The following is a 21,083-nucleotide window of genomic DNA, read 5'->3' as shown; positions in this document are numbered from 1 at the left end:
AGCAATCAAGTCTAATCCTATTTTATAACACAATACCTGTATATTGTGCAAACCATGTTGATATTTCAAAAGCATTGCACACCGAATACCTGTACATCATTTCATGATGACATCTAAAGTGTATAAGGTATTGTGTTATGTAATGTATCAAATTCTATGGAGGCCCATTGGGCTGCATTTCATTATAACTCAGCCCCTGTATACAGCACAAACTGCAGTCAAATGGTAAATAGCTAACTCTAGTGCATTGGTAACTGCACATAATGTGGATATCTACAGTTCATGAGTTATGGTGAGTTGCGTGATGCTTTGAAGTCTACGAAGTCCAATTGTATTTATAACTTTGCCCCTGTCTATACAACAAACTCTGTTGTGCTTTACATTTATCCAGTGTACATAATGTCATAACGATTACCTGAACCTGAGCCATTATAAGTTATATATTACATTAGAGTCTATGGAGGCTCATTTGATAGGATTGTATTGGCACTATACACTAGAAACTAAATTACATTTTTTTAAATGCTCACTCTTGTACACAGCAGTTAACAAATTGGATTACTGTAATGCATCAAAAGCTAATGACCCATGTCATCCATACCCTAGACCAGGGGTGTGAAACTAAATGTCATCGCAGGCCACATTAGTATTACGGTTGCACTCAAAGGACCTGTAACTTTAAGACTATATAAATATACATATATAAATATATAATATATATAAAATAATGTATTATATTATATAATTGCAAATCATTTGTAAGTCTCTTCATTGCGCATGTCACAAAATTAGATGCATTGTGGGACATGTAGTTTATGGGCAACGTGCTTCTGTAAAGTGGCCTGTCACCATATAGTAAAGGTATTATATTCTTTGCAAGCTCTTGCGGGCCACATAAAATGGAGTCCTGGGCCGTCAGTTTCCATGTGATTATGAAGACATCAGAAAATCATGCCAATCAGCAGCTATACACACAGCAATCACACACATTTTCTTCAGTATTTGCTCTTTGAGTTTAAATAACTCTCATCCATTTCTGTATTTCCTCTGTTTCTCTGTGTCGGGGTTGCTGCACAAATGAAATGCAGATTGATTTTGAGTACCATTTAGCAGTACTATCCAATGAAAAGTGATTAGGCTTTACTAATGCGTAACTCCTCTTTTGTTGTAGTCAGCACTTTTTTCAGTTCATTCACAATAAAGCTCAGTGTGTGACCAACGAGACAGATGGAATCCCTCAGTGTTTGAATTTCATCTGTGAAAATGGTTTATTTAAATATTATTCTGATATCGTCATTATAATACAAACTGTTGCAATGTTCCAGTACAGAAGCCTCACACAATACCAAAGAAAAGAGAACTATAATTCATTAGAATTTTTGACAGCTCAACAAACAGACAGGACCGCATTGAAATGAAATACATCAGAAGAAACAAATACATCTAGAGTGAATGAGTAGCGTGGCATATAAAACAGAAAAGGAGAAAAGCTGTGTTTCTGAATTAACAGCCCAGATGAAGGAACTGCCGTCATTGTGAACTGTTCTCCCTATTTGTTAACAGAGACTTTGTTGCTTGTATGCAGTCCAGCCTCCATTACATCCCACACTCATGACACATTTGTCATCAGTTCAATCACAATATCAAATCAATAATCGCTCCAATATCTCCTTCTTTATTATTTGATATGTTGCAAGGACCCTTAGTCAATGAGCCCCCTAGATTAGGATGAAAGCTTTAAAAGGAGATATTTCTAATATATATAGATTTTTTTTTGTCATATACATTTTATCCAAGTTCATTTTGAAGAGATGAAAACCCACTTTGGACTTGTTAGCACTTGAGTATGAGTACATGACACCATTTTTACAAGTACAGAACATCACTGGCCTCTGCCTTTTTAAATGGATTAAAAAATGTCAACATGCTGATTATTTCATTTACAAGTTGTACAGATCTGTTGCTTTTTACATGAGGGTTGGACAAACCGTCCGCTCAAACTCTGCCAACTCTCCAAAGTGCTTTTACAATTCCATTTCCAATAGAATCAACATTAAAATCCCATTCTACACTAAAATAAGCTTTATTTTTTTCTGCAGTCTAAACTTTATGAATCATATTACATAACATGTTCTCATTTCAAAACACAGCAATCGATTTCCAGTCACAGCAGAGTGGGATATATATGACAGTGATGGTAGATTAACTGTCCAACCCTGAAGCTATTTGGAACTTGAGGGATTAGACAGGGTTGCCCTCAATCACTAGCACATCTTATACCCAGGCTGGAAGCTGCTGATGTCTCTGGTCTGCTCCCATGACAAGCACTGCCAGCCTTTGAACCATGGTGCTGAATCAACAAGTTTCCCTCCACAGTTCTTTAGGAATGCAGTACAACTATACAGGGGGGATGTTCGCTTTGTCTGCAAAGCGGAACAAAAGCTTAAAGGGAGGTGAATATGTTGCTTTTTGAAAACACACAGCACAGTAAACGTTGGCAATTACATTTTTATGTCATGTATGAATGTTAGATTATATTATACAACACATGAGAAACTACATAATCATGCTTCATGTTACCTTAAGTTCAATTTTGGGCATCAATTAAGCAAAGAAAATAGCATGTTCTTCTGGGTCTTACCAAATGATACTCATGGTGGATAACATTCACTTACAGTATGATTATTGAGACATAAGTAAACTACTCTATTATTCATAAATATTTCAGTTCAAATTGGAACACCTGCATTTCTGATGGACGGCGCACAATTTCCCTTTCTGCTCAAAAGTTAACAACAACAAAAGAATCCCATTGATTTTAGAGGTTATACTGTTGTATCTGTTGTTCCAATATAAAACCAAAAAACATCGTTGTCGATGTTTGTGTCAGATTGTCAAAGCGTTTTGCTTATAAATGCTTCGCGTGAATAAAAATCTTTATGACATATCATCTGAAAATAAAGGTAAAAATATATTACTGTAAGATACAAGATAGATAGTTTCAACAAAACTAAATTATTACTCCCAAAATTGGGTCATATACAATGTTGATGATGAGCGAGTTTACTTGTGTTGCACTGCATCTCATGTCCTCCAGCGGCTCAGACATCTACCTGCAAATGTGTGTGTTTGTGTGCTGGCATTAAAATAATAGAAACTTGCGATACCTATGATCAAAATTGGCTAAATACTTATTTATCCTTTATAATAATGAGACATACCAGGGAGGCGCTAAAGCAACTGAAGCATGCCTTTATAAAATGGTACAGTTCAATTAAAATTAATCATCGTTTTCGCGATTTTCAATGACGCATAAATTGTGACACCCATTTTATTCCTACTAAGGATGCAATACAAATTAAAATAACAAGGGACATTTTTTTATTTTACACCAAAGCTAGCACAAACAATAAAAGCTAAATTTGACATACGGAACTCCAAGTGATGACTAGTGTAGCTCAATTTAATTTTGTTTCCCTCTTGCCTTCAGTCCAAAAAGCATGCACAGCGGTATATGTATCACTAACAAGATGTAACATGATGCTTAGAACATTTAGATGGCCAATACAGCTGAAAAATAATTAACCTTTTTAACCATATGGTTAATGTTAACAACAGTCTAAATTAGCATGTACTTTAGTTTTTTTTGATTATTTGAGAGGGCCATAGTGCCTATTCACAATGAAGTTCCATGGCCAATATGGTGAGTTTCAGCTATGTATACAGCACATACAGTATTTGATAGGATTTTAAAATAAAACAGATATATATATCTAGAATCATATCTATTACACAAATATAGATTCTCCTTTTTTCTTGTTCACTTTTGAGCAATGAACACATTTGACTGGAATAGCGAAACCATAAGAAAGTCAGTCTTCCATGAGAGTTATCCAACAAGATACAGAGTCCGTTTTCACACCGGAGCGTTGGTGCCATGGCGACATCTGTACAAAAGGTAATCCAACTGGCTTAAAGGTGACTGGTGTTTACAGTGGCTAATAACAATGTGCTGGGTGCAAGAGCAGTAGTGGCGGGGTAATGAGGGCCAACTTTGCTGTCCGCATGTTGTGTGTGTATGTGTGTTTGCGTTTGTGTGTGTTTGTATCTGTATATGTGAGTATGGGGGAAGGACGGTGCGAGATCAGGGTGCAAACCATTTCAGTTCTTCAAATTATAACAAGGCATCCCTCACCAGACCACATGCCAGGAGGAGGACAGCCAGTCCACCGTTGGATAATATTATTGTACCTAGGAACAGAAAAGAAAAAAACATTAAAACAAATTAACAAATTAACATAACTTTTTTTTTATATGTAGCTCTAAACGACATGGACATAAATGTTGTGTCAGAATTTGTAGCTCTTGTTTTTAACCTTCACACCCTGATGGAATTCCCAACTCACATTATAAAAGCACATTTTGTCATGCAGTGGAACAGATTGTGTATATGTCTTTTGTGTGTTCTCTAACATGTGGTTGCCTGTTTGTGTTTCACCCTCCTCTGCATTCCAAATGTAACACCATATGGTTTCATTAAGTTTGCTCCATAAGGTTGCAGTCACCTATTAAGCCCGTGCACACTGCTCAGCTGCAGAGCATGGATTCAAACAAATAACATTGCAAAATACTTAAAGATAAAAAAGAATTGTGAAAATTGTGGCCAAATGCCAAACATTATTTGATTGTTAATTCATTCCCTTTGTTGACTTTGTTTTTCCAACTCCACAAGACAGAACATTGGACATTTGAGTTCTTAAAAGTGTTACACACATGAGCTTGATTCTCAGTGAGATTATGGTCATGCCTTTATTTACATATGAATCTCCTTAAACACATACATAATGCCGCCTGACTTAAAGAAAACGTGGCATATGAATCATATAAAACTGTCAAGGTCCAATATTGTCTTTTGATGAGTGGACCTAAACTTGATATTGTTACATAAATTCAACTTGTTTACCAAACAACCACAGAAAACGACAAATGCAACCCCCCTCAAAGTAAACAGCCTTTGAAGTGTTATGAAAATGATTTACATGGGCAGCTACTGTTGCCTTGGCCCTAACAAACTGCTATCACCACTGCAGGCAGCTCTGACTGTTTACTGAGCATCTGACAAGACTAACAACTGCAAACTAGAACACAGCATCCTCAGCCTACTCTTTGATTTGCCTCTGTCTCAGGGACATCAAACTGGAATGATGAGAGAAAAAGTAACAAATACACAGTCCTATGCAGCAGAATTCTGTTGACAAAAAGTAGTCTACTCTGCATCAACAGATACAGAGAAAGAAAGGATTTACGCAGCTTGAAAAGATGGAAATGTGAGAAACAACTAAAGTGCCAAGTTGTAATCCTGTGAAACAAGCCAAACTTGGGAAAGAGAAAATGAAATATTCACTAAATCATATTGACATTGACTAGATTCCTGTAGCAGACTGGGGTGATGGTTGTAAGAGAAAATTGTCCTTAGGGATGTTTTGAACCTTGCGGCCCAGCCCTGGATTGTCTGGGCTGCTGGGGATTGGGGAATGGAAAAGGAATTGTAGTGGGGAGGGGAGAGAGATGGAAGGCTTTGACCCTTTATTCCTCCCCACCACATCTCATTTGGCTTGAGGTGAGAGAACAGGAGTGCCACAGAGGAGCAGCAATCACTCTGGGCCAAAACATCTTTCACACAGAGAATAATTAATCAGCCTTCAGCTATGAGTCAGAGCAAGACACAGTGAGACAGTATATAAAGCTATACATGGAAAGACACGCACTGATTTACTAAAACACATATTTTGCAATCATTTACTTAGCTAAGATGTTGGAGATGTCAGTTCTTATTTGTGTTAATGCACTTTAATTAATACAGTATATTTCCACATTTTGAATTTGTATTTAACCAATGTAATTGTGAGCCAGGAGAGTGACACATTGTGAGGGAACGGGTGGACATGTACATGTATATGTGTAATTCACAGCCATATACAGTACCTAGAATAATCAAATTATGTCAACAAAGTGAAGAGGCACACATGGTTTTCAAACCCCAGGTGTCAATATTGGATTATAAAGTAAAAATAACACCTGTGCCACATCAGTCAAGCTTTATCCCGCTCTGCATGACTAATCTACAAAAGAAGATGAAAGGCTTTTGGGGATAAACCTTGCTAAATGTTTGAGCATTGAACATACAGGTGTCTACACAGCCATGCTTTCTCTTAACAATGTACTACATCATAGTGGAAAGTACTCCTGGTTTGGCTAATCACAGGTTATGTTAGCACTGTAGAGACAACAATCACCTGGATTTCTAACTGAAAAATTGTCTGAAGTTATAAAATATTTGATACATTTTATAGAATCTGTGAACAACATGTCTGAATATAAACAAACGTGTTTTCTGTATTTGGTTTCATCATTTTTAAGCAGCTAACCTTTTTGATTAAGTGGCACTGGGCTAATTATTATTAAGGCTAAACACCTGAATCCGGCACATGTTGACACTTTTGCTTCACCGAGTTCATCAAAAGTTTATTGTACTCATAGCCATGTGTAACGGCTGAACCATATCTATCAGTTATGCATTACAGAATTGACTTCTTTTGACCAGTGTTTTCAGCCACAGTGAAGTCATTTCAATTCATGTATTTTAAATTGATGTATTTTTATTTAGTTTACAGTACATAGAGATACTTGTGTTGTTACACAAGTCAGGTCAAATACACTGCCAATCACTGCATGTTTATTATTTGTTTTACTTCTATTAACACTACCCACACTGACCATACTGAGCTACAGTATGTTTATCCAGTTACTGTGTGAGTCACTTTGTTTGGAGATTGCATCAGGGAACCTTTAAATGAACTTGAGGCAAAAATATCCTCCACTGAGAAAGAGCCTGCATTTCATCATATTAATCCTTTGCTAAAATAAAGCAGGCAAATATGTCCTCTTGTGTATTTTCTCCTATGCAAACTGTTAATACATTATCTGTAGTTGGCAATACTGTGAAATGTAATGTACTGTGGAGAACTCCCAAAAAGCATGCTGTAAGACTGGCTCTTACTAACGTCAACTTGAAGCAATATGTGATGCGTTATCGGGGTGGCTGACATGGAATAGTAGTATCTTATCATATACTTGGATCTAACCTGGATATAAAGGAATCATTTCCTGGAACAACAACAACACATATAACCATCTATTTCTCTCAAGAAACATCTAGTAAAAGCAGGGCCAGTGCTGGGCCATACTGATATCCTTCTGGGAATAACATGATGGGTCACTGCATGTTGCACTGCTGTGCTGGGTCATTTCTTTGTGTCAGATTTGACATCCTACAGATGTATCTTCAAAAAGCATTGAAGCAACTCTAAGTAGTGCTTCACTCCCTCTAGAACAGGGGTCTCCAACCTTTCTTCATCTGAGAGCTACTTTCAAAAAATGAAAGTGGCCAAGAGCTACTTGCATCACATCGCTTACATTTATTCACATAGCCCTCATCAGTTGAATTAAGCTATACTTTTGTACACGTGTGAAATTGCAATACCTAAAGCTTATCAAAAATCTTAACTTCACATCAAGGTCCAAGAAAACGAAGATTTCTCACATATTATTATGGCCCACATAATAAGCACATCACTGAAAATTCACATAAATGTCCTTAATCACCACCTTACAAGCATTTCACTCTTTTGTTAGTGAGATGAATGGCACTGCATGCAGTCCACCATACAGGTGTATGCTGGACCCACTTAGGTTCACTCTAATAGAGTCATTTAAATGTTCATCAGTCAGTATTGTTCTGTATTTAGATTTCATGACATTCATGTCAGAAAAAGCTGCTTCACAAAGGTATGTAGAACAGAACCAAATAAAGCAGACATTTTCAGTGCTGCTTGGTGAATGTTCTATAGTTTTCTGGGTCTACAAGGCTCCAGAAATGTTGTGAGTTTTGCTGAGACTTAAGCTGAACATTATTTTGGAGATCTCCACAGGATTGACACTGAACAGTTGTTCAGCCATCTTTTTCTTCTTCTTCTTCGTCTTGACATTAAATTATAAACCATAATAAATCAATTGTATAGGTCTAGCCTCCCTATATCTGTGTGTGAAAATGGTTCCATCCTCAAAAACAAAAAACTAATACTTCTGCAGTCTAGCTGCAGCTTCTAGCTACGGTCTTCTGTTAAAAAAAAGACACTGAATGTCTTGAATGTGGCATCACACACATGACTTAAGTCTGAACACAGCAGACAACAGGAGTATTTACAACAGCATTATAAAAACAAAAATAGTGCATGTGGGTGAACACTTACATTCTCTGTCTTACTGTTACATAAATCCCATGAATGTATGAGATTAAGTTAGCTTCATCATATCTCAATCAGTGATTAAATGAGGTTAAAATGTTAACATAGGTTCAGGAGCATGGCCACGCCTAAAACTCCGCCTCAAACCACGGCCACCCCTATTTATATCCGGCAAAAGCTTCCGGCAACCGCTTGTCTCATCTTTCAACTCACCCTCCCTCACCCTTCTACCCATAAACATCCTCTGCCCATCACCATTTATATCTAAACGGTGCATATCTATATACTGCGTATACTAACATTAAACTCCAGGTATCGTCTGGGGGACCGTAATCAGCCCACGCAGTTCATGCCGGAGACGGAACCCCCACTCTGAGTCTCCCACTGCACGGACCATAGCTCGTCCTCCCAGATCACCTCTTCACCCCCCTCATATCCTTCACATGTTACTTCAATAAACGTACAAACATCACACTGTTGTGGCGTGGTTCTTGCTAGTGAAGTGAATAATAAAGTTTCTATCGGGTCACTATCAGCCTGTCACTCATTATTTTCAGGGAGGGGGCGGGGTTTGGAGGAACGGAGAGGAGACGGTGATCGCAGAAGCTTTTTTCCTCCTGCCTTCACAAACTTTACACAAGTATTTATCAACTGAAAATAGCAAGAGGACATTCATACTCTGCAATCCAAGACTTGATTAAATCCACCAAAAACCTGACATGACGATAACGAGTGTTTTTCAAAAAACACAAATCCCTCCCTGTGTGTCTCTGAGCCGCAGCGACAGGGCCTGATTCAGAGCGGGTCATTCTGCTGTTGGTTCTGGACTGGTGCTGGTGGAGAAAGCAGACTGCTCCGTGTGTGTTGTCGCTGTGCTGCTGTCACGTCTGTTCCTTGATCTCTGCGTCACCGACCATTTGATATTCGTGTGACAGAAAAAATTCTAAAATAAAAAAACCTTATTGTCCAGCCGCGGCCGAAAAATCAATAAGCAACCATACGCTATAATCGATAATCGAGCGGCGAGCTACTGAAAAGCTGCCCGCGAGCTACCGGTAGCTCGCGATCAACGTGTTGGAGAGCCCTGCTCTAGAATCTAGAGATCAACATAAAAAACAGCAGGAATATTGTTATTCATACATTATTGATTAGCTGTTGAATTTGTTTCTTTGGTATTTGCCAACAATTTTTTTCAGTTTGTAAAAACAGTGTAAAAATAAATACATGTAGAATGACAAAAATGTTCTGTATCTTTGCTGGAAAAAATCACAGGAGTTATTAGTATTGTCTTTTAATTACCATTTTATGCAAATGTATTGAAATGTATTTTCTATGTCACATGTCTGTGTGACTGAGTTATGCTTCGAGATGAGTCACACAATTGTTTCAGTAATCAGGCACTAAGAGTTTCCAAGTACCTTAATTGTCTTGGTGAGCTGTGTTTCATGCTCCCGCTTCAACTTTGATTGGTGAGCAAGCACAACTAAGTAACTAATGGCTCTTCTGGAAGACCTGCATGCAGCTCTCCCTTTCATCTTACACAGTATGTATCCCTCAATTTCTATACTTGAACTAGCACTCGTCATAGACATAAGGTAAAAGTACCTCCTGTTCCTGTGCTATTTTAAGAAAACAATAAAGGAAAATCATTTATGAATTATTGCTGTTTTTTTAACCAACCATGCATTTTATTTGCTGAGCAAAGAAAGAATACAAAAAGCTGAAAACACAAACAAAGTACCTTTGTGGGAAGTAGTGGTATTATTTTATCTATCCATCACTGTGGCTAAAAGCTACTCCACCCATGTCTTGTCAAATGTGGTTGACAAGGTCACTGTGTCCTATTCTTTACAAGCCATTACTGATACATTTACATCTGAATTCTTGCTAAGGGAAAAAGTGTCCATGGCATATCTTTGGGGGAGTCTGACTTCCAAATATCCGAGGGTTTAAAACTGCACATGTCTCTTTGAGTTTGCATTTTTTGCATGTCATTTCCCAGCTTTCCTCCATAGTGTGAGGGACTGCAAACTGACTTTTCCAAAGGCATAATTGGAGTGTTTGAGCTGGTAGAAACATATTCGGGCTTTCTCTGTACATGCTGGGATAGAATAAACCCACACTGAATACTCTTCATGTTGTCCTACTTAACCTTACACAACACTCTACATTTTGCCAAAATGAGTTATGCTTCGAGATGAGTCACACAATTGTTTCAGTAATCAGGCACTAAGAGTTTCCAAGTACCTTAATTGTCTTGGTGAGCTGTGTTTCATGCTCCCGCTTCAACTTTGATTGGTGAGCAAGCACAACTAAGTAACTAATGGCTCTTCTAGAAGACCTGCATGCAGCTCTCCCTTTCATCTTACACAGTATGTATCCTTCAATTTCTATACTTGAACTAGCACTCGTCATAGACATAAGGTAAAAGTACCTCCTGTTCCTGTGCTATTTTAAGAAAACAATAAAGGAAAATCATTTATGAATTATTGCTGTTTTTTTAACCTACCAGGCATTTTATTTGCTGAGCAAAGAAAGAATACAAAAAGCTGAAAACACAAACAAAGTACCTTTGTGGGAAGTAGTGGTATTATTTTATCTATCCATCACTGTGGCTAAAAGCTACTCCACCCATGTCTTGTCAAATGTGGTTGACAAGGTCACTGTGTCCTATTCTTTACAAGCCATTACAGATACATTTACATCTGAATTCTTGCTAAGGGAAAAAGTGTCCATGGCATATCTTTGGGGGAGTCTGGCTTCCAAATATCCGAGGGTTTAAAACTGCACATGTCTCTTTGAGTTTGCATTTTTTGCATGTAATTTCCCAGCTTTCCTCCACAGTGTGAGGGACTGCAAACTGACTTTTCCAAAGGCATAATTGGAGTGTCTGAGCTGGTAGAAACATATTCGGGCTTTCTCTGTACATGCTGGGATAGAATAAACCCACACTGAATACTCTTCATTTTGTCCTACTTAACCTTACACAACACTCTACATTTTGCCAAAATGTTTTTGGCTTGGTGAAATGGTGATGTTGAATATCAATTCTAGGCCAGCGAGGCAGTCAGGTTCAGTGAGGCAGAGAGGTGAATCACCACAGCACCTCCACAGGGAGCTCAAACTGGCTTAGTGCCAGCTCCATCTATTCTGGCTGATCCCTGGCTGGCTGACTGGCTAGCTGACTGTCTCTTTGACTTACTTGCGTACTTGAATGGCGGCTCTGTTATAAAACCAGCTGTATGATTTGCCTGTTGAATGATACACTATCTTTCTGACTGTCTGGCTGCCTAAGCCATGCCCTGGATTTTTGGATGACTGACTGGTTAAATACAACTGTATGTCATTACCGTGCAGCTTGACTGTTCATCTGTGGATCAGGCTAAACATGATAACACAGTCTGTTGGGTAATGCAAATGCTCCAAAATTACCATCCACTATGCTTGAAAAGATCACTCCAGCAGTTTTGTGTGTTTTATCTGACATTACTGCAACCATTTTACAAGCCATAACTGACTGAGGAACAAGCAGCTGATTAGGGCTTAATGTGGCTATATTCCTGTCTGTTTCAGTATCACTATTTCCTCCCAAAAAAAAAACTGCTTCTACCAATTGAGTTGATTTTTTCTTATGTTTTGTTTTTCTGTTGCTTGCTTCTTCTCCATATTGATTCTCACCATATACATATATAAAGGTAAATATGCATTTACCTTACAAACAAATAAGTAGAAAATAAATTACCAATCTTCATTTATTTTTGCTTTGAAAACGCCACTCTAAAATGAAAAATGGTCGTACACACATGTGTTTGTTTAACAATCTCTGTCCATACAGTACTAACATGCCCGAATGCCCATATGACATCACATATGACAACACAGGGCATGCGCTTCCTGATGTAGAGAGGACAATTGTTTACTCTGCAATAGGTTGCTTAGTAAAAGTAGAATTTTTTTAGTTTTGTTGAACTTTCATGATAAAAGAATGTGTCTGATACTTTAAATATCAATATATCTTACTCTTACATGCAAAAAAATACATTTGCCTGATAAAATATTATTTTCTGTTGAAGTTAAAGGCTGCTACTTTTGCTTTCTCTTCTCGTTCTCTCTCAACTGCTCCCTCCTCTGTTACTCTTACAAATCAAAGTTTCACTGCACAATGGATAAAGAAATATAGTCGAAATATAGACATGCGTCTCACTGGTTGTAGCTCTGCCAGGAGGCTGGAAGTTCCTGTCATACTGGAGAGCAGTAATTATTACTTGTACCTTTACACGTTCTTTGTTAACTGTACTAAAGTTGTGCGTAAGGAAAAGCTTCTGTTTTAAGTCCATTAACAGATGCTTAAATGTGGTCGGCAAAGCCTTAAAAATAAACAAATGCTTTGTTGTGGATGTATCCCTAGAAGTCTTCAGTATGAGGACACAAAGAGCCACTGGTGCAGACGTTTAGCCACAAATATGGTTAATTAGGTCTCACACTTTTCCCCACTGAGCGTTCACTTACATTAGCCAGATTTACAGGCACAGAAAAACATTTTTAGTGAGGGAGGAAAAGCATTTACACAAACTTGAAATGACACAATGACATTGCGTGCAATTGATTGAGCAATTGAAATTAAGTCACGAACAGCAGTCCGGTGGTTCTTAACCACCTACTGAAGCAATGACTCATTCGTAATCTTTCCTTAGACATATGCAGTTGATGCAGTTTTAAAAATATGGTGGTTTTAAAAAAAACAAGGTCAGTGTTGTTGCTGCATGAATGCTTATGCAATAAGCTGAGTCCATATTTGTTTTTTCTTCATTCAGTAACCAGGCTGGCCTCAGGGGTGAGGACAAGTCTGGCTTAGGGGACATTTTTTCCTTCTTTTCTTTTTAAACCCATTCAGTTCTGGTCACCTCTGAGCTTTGAGAGAAAAACACTGCCAGAAACGATGGAGGCCGAGCTGTGATCTAACAACATCTGACACACTGGTGGGAAGTAGCTGTGAACAGACCACTCTGCTACGGCTGCTGCTATTGCTGCAACTGCTTCACCAGTCACAGTCACATTCCCTCCATCTGGAAAGTGCCTCATTGTTTACTCATGCAGCAATGCGGAAAAGGAAAATATCTGCACTCTCCCAGGTTTAATTTAATCTCAGCCAATTTACCTATTGTTGCTCATCTTCTTCAAACCAGTAATAGAACTCTGTCGCCCTCAGCCGTAACACCTCTGTGAGCCTCCGGAGAGGCATTTATCAGTGTCAGACACACCGCACACAGCAACACAGTTGTCAGCATAATTTGGCTGCCTCATAATCTCTGACTCTGCAGGATTATTCAACTTTTTACCTCCATTCAGCGGCAAGTAATATCTTTCTATGTTTTGCTTCAGGGTGCAGAGGGGTATCAGAACCCAGAGCAGGGCCCACTCAGTGTTTGAACTATCTGACCAGGTAGAAAATGATTGACATTTAAAGATGAAGAGGAGCAGGACTGTTGTAACAAAGTTTGATAGTCAGAAATTCAAATAAAGCCAAAAGGTAATGAGAGACAATTCCCACTGAACCACCTAATGGTAGGCTGCCTGATCAGGACCCTAAACAGTTACAAGTTAAATATGAAGATACAAGAAAGTAAATATGGCAATCTGCAAAGGCCATTATTTCAACTGCTTGCACATTACATTTCATATATGGTAATACACATTATGGGTAAATTATGTTTTATTGCTACAACTATGTCATTTCAAGCTAGTGTGAAAATGCAGTTGCATTTAGTTTAGTTGATTTGGTCCAAACTTTTTTGTTTGTGATTAGATATCTTAGTGTAAGGTTCTTACCACAGTCTATGGTTCTTACTGAGGGGGGTATGATACCATCCTTTCTAGAAGCATTGATTATTTATTATCATGGCCACAATAAGTTGTTCATGTTTGAACAATCTCTTTCAGTACCAATGGTAGAATTTGTGCAAAATTGTTATACTAAAAAAATCTCTTAAGTATGTTGTCAGAGTGGCTGCAGAGGTGTACAAAGTAACAGAATATGAGCCCAGCTACTACTCTTTGTATACTAACAGGTAAAATGGTTAATAATAAGTCATAATTTATCCTAAACCATAAAGCTTTAGAAAAATCCCTAACCATGTTGGCACCAGATTAGAAAATGCTTTAATTAAGAACATTAAAGCTGCATTGACGCATGATACGCGACTTGTTCTTTCCTAACTTTAAGGTTGGGCACAGAGCCTTATGGTGAAAACAGCTATTTAAAGTGGACCTATCATGCTATATTTGAAAAATATATTGTAGCTTTATATCTGGCTTCACATGTCTGTGAAGTTTTTTTTTCAAAATACCAAACAGATCATGCATTTTAGCCATGCCTCATTTCGCTCTATTTGCTCTTTTCCAGCCCTGTTTTTGCAGGGGCTGATTCTGTGACGTAGCTTTAATGCAAATGAGCTGCAGCTGACCACGCCCCCCTGCAGGAGAGGGGAGCGTGCTTTGAGATCAGCTGCTGGGCTCTCAGAAGAGGGGGAGGAAAAGAGAGGCTCCGTCCTCCGTGTTTTATTCGTATATGATTATATAAAAAAAATCTAACTGAAACTCTGCCACACGGTCCCCTCGTCCCTTGGAAGAGGCGGAGAGGTGGGTGTTTGTCATCTGCTGGTGGACTACCGAGAGAGAATTACAGCGAGGGAGGGATTGCATTTAATTACAGCAGCAGGAGCAAACGCTTGCCTCGGGGAGGGAGAAAAAGAGCCAGAGAGTCCACAGCGGAGAATAAACAGAAGGGCAACCATGGCAACCATGCGCAGGAAGTCTTCTTCGCTGCTTTAGTGGCAGACTACAGCGCCACTTACAGGCCTGGCATATGTACTACAGCGTCTCCTGCGCTTTCGAGCGGCAATGGCCGTGGCCGTGGCCCAACCCCCCATTCCCCTGATAGGTGGAGAGTTGCCCATATAGGCGGAGCACCCCTTTTCTGACGTCAGAACAATTCAAATCTGTATCAGATCCGTTGCAGCTCCGTTTTTAGAGATTTGGGTATGGAGGAAAAGAGAAAGGGTTGTGTTTTCTGACACTTGGTGAGTTCCCTGGAACACCGGGGACACATATTCATGTATAAAAGACGTACAAAAGTGCATTTTGCATGATAGGTCCCCTTTAAGTTTTGTTTCTTTGGCTACCTCTTCTTTTAGCTTGCAGCTCTTCATTCAGCTGTCATCTGATTGATTGAGCTTTGAAAGGTAAGCAGTAAACACGGTCAAAGTTGTTATTCGAAAGACTTTGAAAAGTTTGCACAAGAGTTTTTAGTCTTCAAACTGCTACAATTACGTACTTAATCCTTCTGAGATTCAATTTAGAGAGAATCACTTTTTAACAATGGTTATGAATGAGGGAGCACATTTTTTTTTTTAGCTAATTAGAGCAATTTGAACTGATGTTATACAGCACATTAGAACTTAATGTCCATAATTCCTTGGAGGTCAACATGGAAACTTCTGTATACATTTTATTGTTAATGCCGGTGGCCAACTTAAATAATATTGGAAAATGTCTTCCAAATGATAATTAGTTATAATTAACGTGGCCAATCAGCAGTATCATTACATGTTCACACATTTATGTTGTTGCAGTAACGCTATCCACCCGGGGAGCAAATTAATAAAAATAAATGATGGCAATGATTTCATCTCACACAAATAATTCTAAGTAATTTCTTCGAAATGTGACTGCATTTTAAAATTCTTCGCTGTGAATGATTCCTTTTTAAAGAGAGGGCATTCTTTAAATAGATAAAGTATCTTCATGTTTGACAAAGAACTCCACTGGGAACACTGACCTTTACCAATAATGAAATTAAATTATCCTTCACTTGCTTGGTGTGCACGTTTTCCATTTCTTGCAAAGGCTGATGATGTTTGCACTCACTGAGACAACTCAATAGGTATTACACCACACACGTCTTAGGAAGGATTTCAGCCTTATTGGCTCTATGAAAGACAAGAATACATTGATATTACTTGCAACCTGCTGAATCTAATAACAGACAGGACAGTAAATCCCACAATTTCATTTGTTCAAATTCAATGAAAAAAAAGACAACTTACAGTCAGTGTGTTTTTAGCAGTTATAGCATCCATCACATTTTTCTAATGATGTTAGTTATAGTGAGCAGAAAAGACAGACAATCTTGTACAAAATCTTGCTTTTTTCTTTTTGCCCATTATTTTTTAGTATTCTTGGTTCAGGTCAAAATGTGTCGTGCCGCCAATACGGTCATGTTCAAGATTTACCCACGCAAAGTTTTAAACAAATTACAAAGATAATTAACGCGCATTGAGAAACGAAACAAATAAATGTGAAAAATAACCCCAAAAAGTTGCTACTGATTTTTACTAGCGTGCTCAGGCAGGGAGTCCTAGAGCTGAAGAGCCTGCAGCAACAATACCCAAGTTAATACGTTGAGTTTCAAGAAGCACCAGAGGATTCCTGCCTGAGGATCTCAGAAGCTGCTTATAAAGTATAAAAAATTCAAAATATAGCTGGGAGCCTGACCGAGTAGTGCCTTAACAGTAACAGTAAAGTATTAAAATCAATTTCACAGCACATGAGTAGCCTGCAAACAGACACATGAAAGGATACATTGTATTTTTATCTCCTAGAATTAGTGAGTGGGCCAAGCAGCAACATTTTGGGCATGCTAGAGACAGGCAATTGACTTGAAACTGTTCCCTCAATAAAGAGAATTCCAACACTCCAAATAAGATAACATAAAACGACAGGCTGTGATGACGCATTGTGGTATGCATTGATAAAGCCAAATGCACTTTTTCTCCCTTTGAGCTCTACAGGCCAGTTTCATCTTCCGCATTGCTGCTATGAGATGCGACTTGATACCACAAGTGTTAAAGGTGTACAAATATTTCACCTAACTTGAAGAAGCATGAGCAGAGACATTAAATCTGTAGCTAGGCCACACCCCCTTCGAATTCTAGTCCGCTGGTGCGTAGAAAGCAGCTGGCAGTTCAATCTCACATTTCTGTGAAACAGTAAAGTTCCCGTTTTTGTTCGTGTGCCTTCTTGACCATAAGTAAGTGATGTGTTTGCAATTAAAAAATAGTCGTTTCTGTTCAAAATTGTAGTCATAGGTTTATTCGCTGTTGACGTAATTTAGTTGAAAGTTTGTATGGAGTGGCAGCCTCTATCCATGCATGCATAAGTAGCTGTGCTTATAATTGTGGAGAGTTGCTAGATTTAATGTTAGTTAATGGTGATGTTTGTTTCCTTCCTTTAGAACCACACACATTTCAACAATACTGTTTCTACTGAGTGCATGTGCATCCATAACCTATTTCTTATGCAGTTAATAATAAACCTTAAAAGGAGATCCCTGCCTCCCATGTCCTGACTAGACGCCCCATATTGTTGTCTACATTCCTAACCAGCAAGAGCCCCATTACAGTGATGACATTGATATCCTAAAGCCTTTTTTTTCATTTCTTTTATTTTTTGTATGCTAAAGGTTGTTAATGATATTGACATTTACAATCTTGAACTGCCAACACTATTAAAATACATGGACACATATTAGTCGCTGCTTGTCTAGCTTTTCAGAAAATGACAAGTTCAAATTGCATTCATGGTCAAATGGATGAAATCACAACGATAATGTCTGGCTGTACTCCAAACCGATTTTTTAAATGTGACAGTCCACCTTAGGCCCTTGAAGCTTCACTCAGAGTTCAAACAAATTAACCCTTGACATTTGTTAATGACATTTTTAATGTGCAACCAGTCAAATGACAGCCTACTTAGGCTTTCAGAATTCAATTATTCAAGTCCAGTACACAACCACCATAAAACCATACCATCTTGGCAGGAAGACTATCACCTCTTTGAATTGGCAGGAGATAATACATTCCTTCTACATGGTGCCAGTTGTGACCAATAGTAACTCCAAAATGTGCCTTTCATGGATGCTGATAGGGTTATTAATTATTACAAAAGACTCATCAAGTACTTGGCCAAATTCTGTGAATTCTGGCTCTCAAATCACATTTTGTTCTGCAACACCTGCACTATGTCAGTTCAGTGTGGCCAGATGGTCTGTTTTCTGAAAAGGCCCCTTTGCACTTGACTGCTGTATAAATGCATGCTGAGGTCTGTTGTTGGTTGTTAGGTTTTCTCCACCATACACCCATTTCCATGCAGGTGACTCACAAGCTTCTGGAGCTCATCGGACATGTTGCAGTCTTTATGCTGGTGGTAAAACATCTGACTACATTACTTTTTTGTTTTGTTCTACTGTGCTCTTGTTATATAACCCTCTATATCTATTTACCTGAGGCGGGGTTGTGTTGAGCTGTGTTGGAGGATGTGTGGGAGGTGGAGGTTGAGGCCACTCTCTGGTCTGAACTCATGTCCTGGCCCGGAGATGAGCTGGACTTTCTCGGCTTCTTGTCTGTCAGGTGCAGCGGGGAGCTTTTCTTGGGAGGCAGCAGAGGTCGTCGTGGCCTGGCCGTGGCGTTGACCTTCAGCCAGGCTTTGGCTTTGTAATCCACAACCTCCACGTAGTTAGCTCGTGTCACCCGGCACTCATACAGTCCGTCGTCATTCTTGCTGACTCTGGAGATTTGCAGCTTGTGTGAGATGTCGTTGCCCTGGACTTTCACTGTCTGTTAGAGTGATTCAAAGAGGAACAGTTATGGAACACCACAATATTTTCCTCACACATCATCCCACTTAATTCTTCAATATGCTACATGAGCATTGGACCTTTGACATCTGGATGCAAACACAATAGGCAATCTTTTGTGTCATCGATAATTGCAGGTTCAATTATATTGCTAGGTGATACGGCTACGGTTTAAATAGAGGTTCTCTACTGTGTGCAATAAGCATAATAAAGGTATCCATCTTTTATCCAACAAAATCTGTTTGGGTCTTGAATTGGGCAACAAAATGTAATTAAATAAAATACATTTTCTCAAGATTAAACTGATAAATAACTCTCAGTTGAATCTTGATTGATAAATCAATGTCAATGTCAATCAAATGGTTAGATTTTTTGGCATTATTTGACAAAAAAGAAAGTGATCACAGAGCTGCAGTTAAGCAATTAATAACGATTTGCAATGTTAATTTAAATGATTTAATTAAATGATATCTTTTCGTTTTTAGGGGATGTAGAAATGTTTATACATTCGGTGAATCAAGTGAGTACATTTGTGCAACCCTGAAAACCTGGTTTCCCATTTAAAATATTTGTACATAACATAACATATTTATAACTAATCAGGCAATGATTGCAAAGTTAAAGCTTGTTAAATAACTTCCTCAGGTATTATATTAAATGTTTTACAGTTAAAAACTCATAAGCATTTAACTCTAGCTGCTACATTTTGATTTGTGAGCAAGTCTGCAATCCACAACCCTCCATAGTGCCCTGTACAGGACAAAGAACAGCAGCGAGAACTGTCTATAACATGCATGTTAATCAGAGCAATTTAACTGGAAGTTCACATATACTAAATAAATATAAGAGAAAATACGTCTATAGATACCTTTTTGCTTTTTTCCCAGTTCACATATTGCTACATTCTACAATTTTTACAGAGGTCGTAAAAAGGCTATTAAGGTAAACAGCAAGTGGACAAAGCACAGCAGTTCGATGCTGGAGACTGGGTGCCGTTAGACAAAAAAGAGCAAATGTAGGGTAAGAGAAAGATTGTAGTTTCGGTTTAATAGTGAACACATGCTGTTAGTGCCTCAAGTCATGATTTCATTTTTTTCAACAAAAAAAAATCTTTACCAAGTTAATTATTGCAAACCAGGAATGCAGTTACATTTTCCAATTCCTACTGAACAACTAACAGATGTTCCTGTATCCATTCCATTACTTTAAAATGTTATCATAACTCATTGGGAGGAAGTGTTGTGTGTGTTGCACTAGGCACAGAATGCACATACACAGTGGCAGAAAAAAAAGGGGCAGAACGGTTGCTGGGGCATGAACACAGGAAGGGAAGCACTCTGACAGTAATAATATGCTGCCACTGATTTCAATGATTAGCTCCTTTCTCCGGTTGAAGGTGTATTATTCAGGGTGAAATCAGCTGCCGTTGTGTTTGCTTGAAATGATATGCTTCCAACTTGCGTCATTATGGCATACATTCGATAAGCACTAGGTTGCAACCAGGGATACATGACGTATTCTTTAACTTACACTTATTTTTGTCCCCTCGTCATCAGGATCAGGCTCTTGTGTCATCTCCACCTGGGAACACAGAAAACAAAAGAACAAGAAAGAGAGCATTAGCAGAGATCATTTCCTGTTTAGTTTCTGCTGTTGAGGACACATTGAAATATATATGATATGCAAGTCTAGTGTCATAATCCCTAAAACCATCTACAAGATTACTACAACAACTTTAAAAAAAGACATCACCCATGCGCTGACAGTAACAGTATAAATCTTTCATGCCAACTTCAACACACGGTTTACAGACTGAGTGATTGCATTGGTACTGTTCAGCTTTTAAAAATAAATGCACAAAGATGTTGCTCTGCTTCTGTTTTTGATTTATTTTTAGATTATTTGAGTGGTTCTGTAGAGAAATGTAAGATCGTTTCCAGACGCCGCAGTGATTCAAGAGGAACAAACAGGTTCAGACCAGGATGCTGTATGACAAAATGAAGCTCAGCGCAAGTTCTTTCAGGAAGACTGGGTATATATACATTCACTCCACAGCTGCATATAATCAGCTCATCACGGGCGTT

At 38.5% G+C, this 21,083-nt stretch overlaps 1 protein-coding gene across 1 annotated transcript in view; it reads right to left on the bottom strand.

Moving 5' to 3' along the window:
* Nucleotides 1-1,343: 1,343 nt before the first annotated feature.
* vstm2a (V-set and transmembrane domain containing 2A) overlaps nucleotides 1,344-21,083 on the bottom strand; it is a 69,802-nt gene continuing 50,062 nt past the window's right edge. Inside the window, exons 3-5 of the mRNA XM_034126722.1 lie at nucleotides 20,530-20,580; nucleotides 18,646-18,979; nucleotides 1,344-4,251 (exon numbers count right to left, since the gene is read on the bottom strand). Coding sequence (XP_033982613.1) covers nucleotides 4,175-4,251; nucleotides 18,646-18,979; nucleotides 20,530-20,580 — 462 coding nt within the window. The 3' untranslated portion in view covers nucleotides 1,344-4,174. The remainder of the gene's footprint in view (nucleotides 4,252-18,645; nucleotides 18,980-20,529; nucleotides 20,581-21,083) is intronic.

The sequence above is a fragment of the Trematomus bernacchii genome, unplaced genomic scaffold (assembly GCF_902827165.1).
Source record: "Trematomus bernacchii unplaced genomic scaffold, fTreBer1.1, whole genome shotgun sequence".
Taxonomy (NCBI): domain Eukaryota; kingdom Metazoa; phylum Chordata; class Actinopteri; order Perciformes; family Nototheniidae; genus Trematomus; species Trematomus bernacchii.
This window is presented reverse-complemented; position numbering and strand designations above follow the sequence as displayed.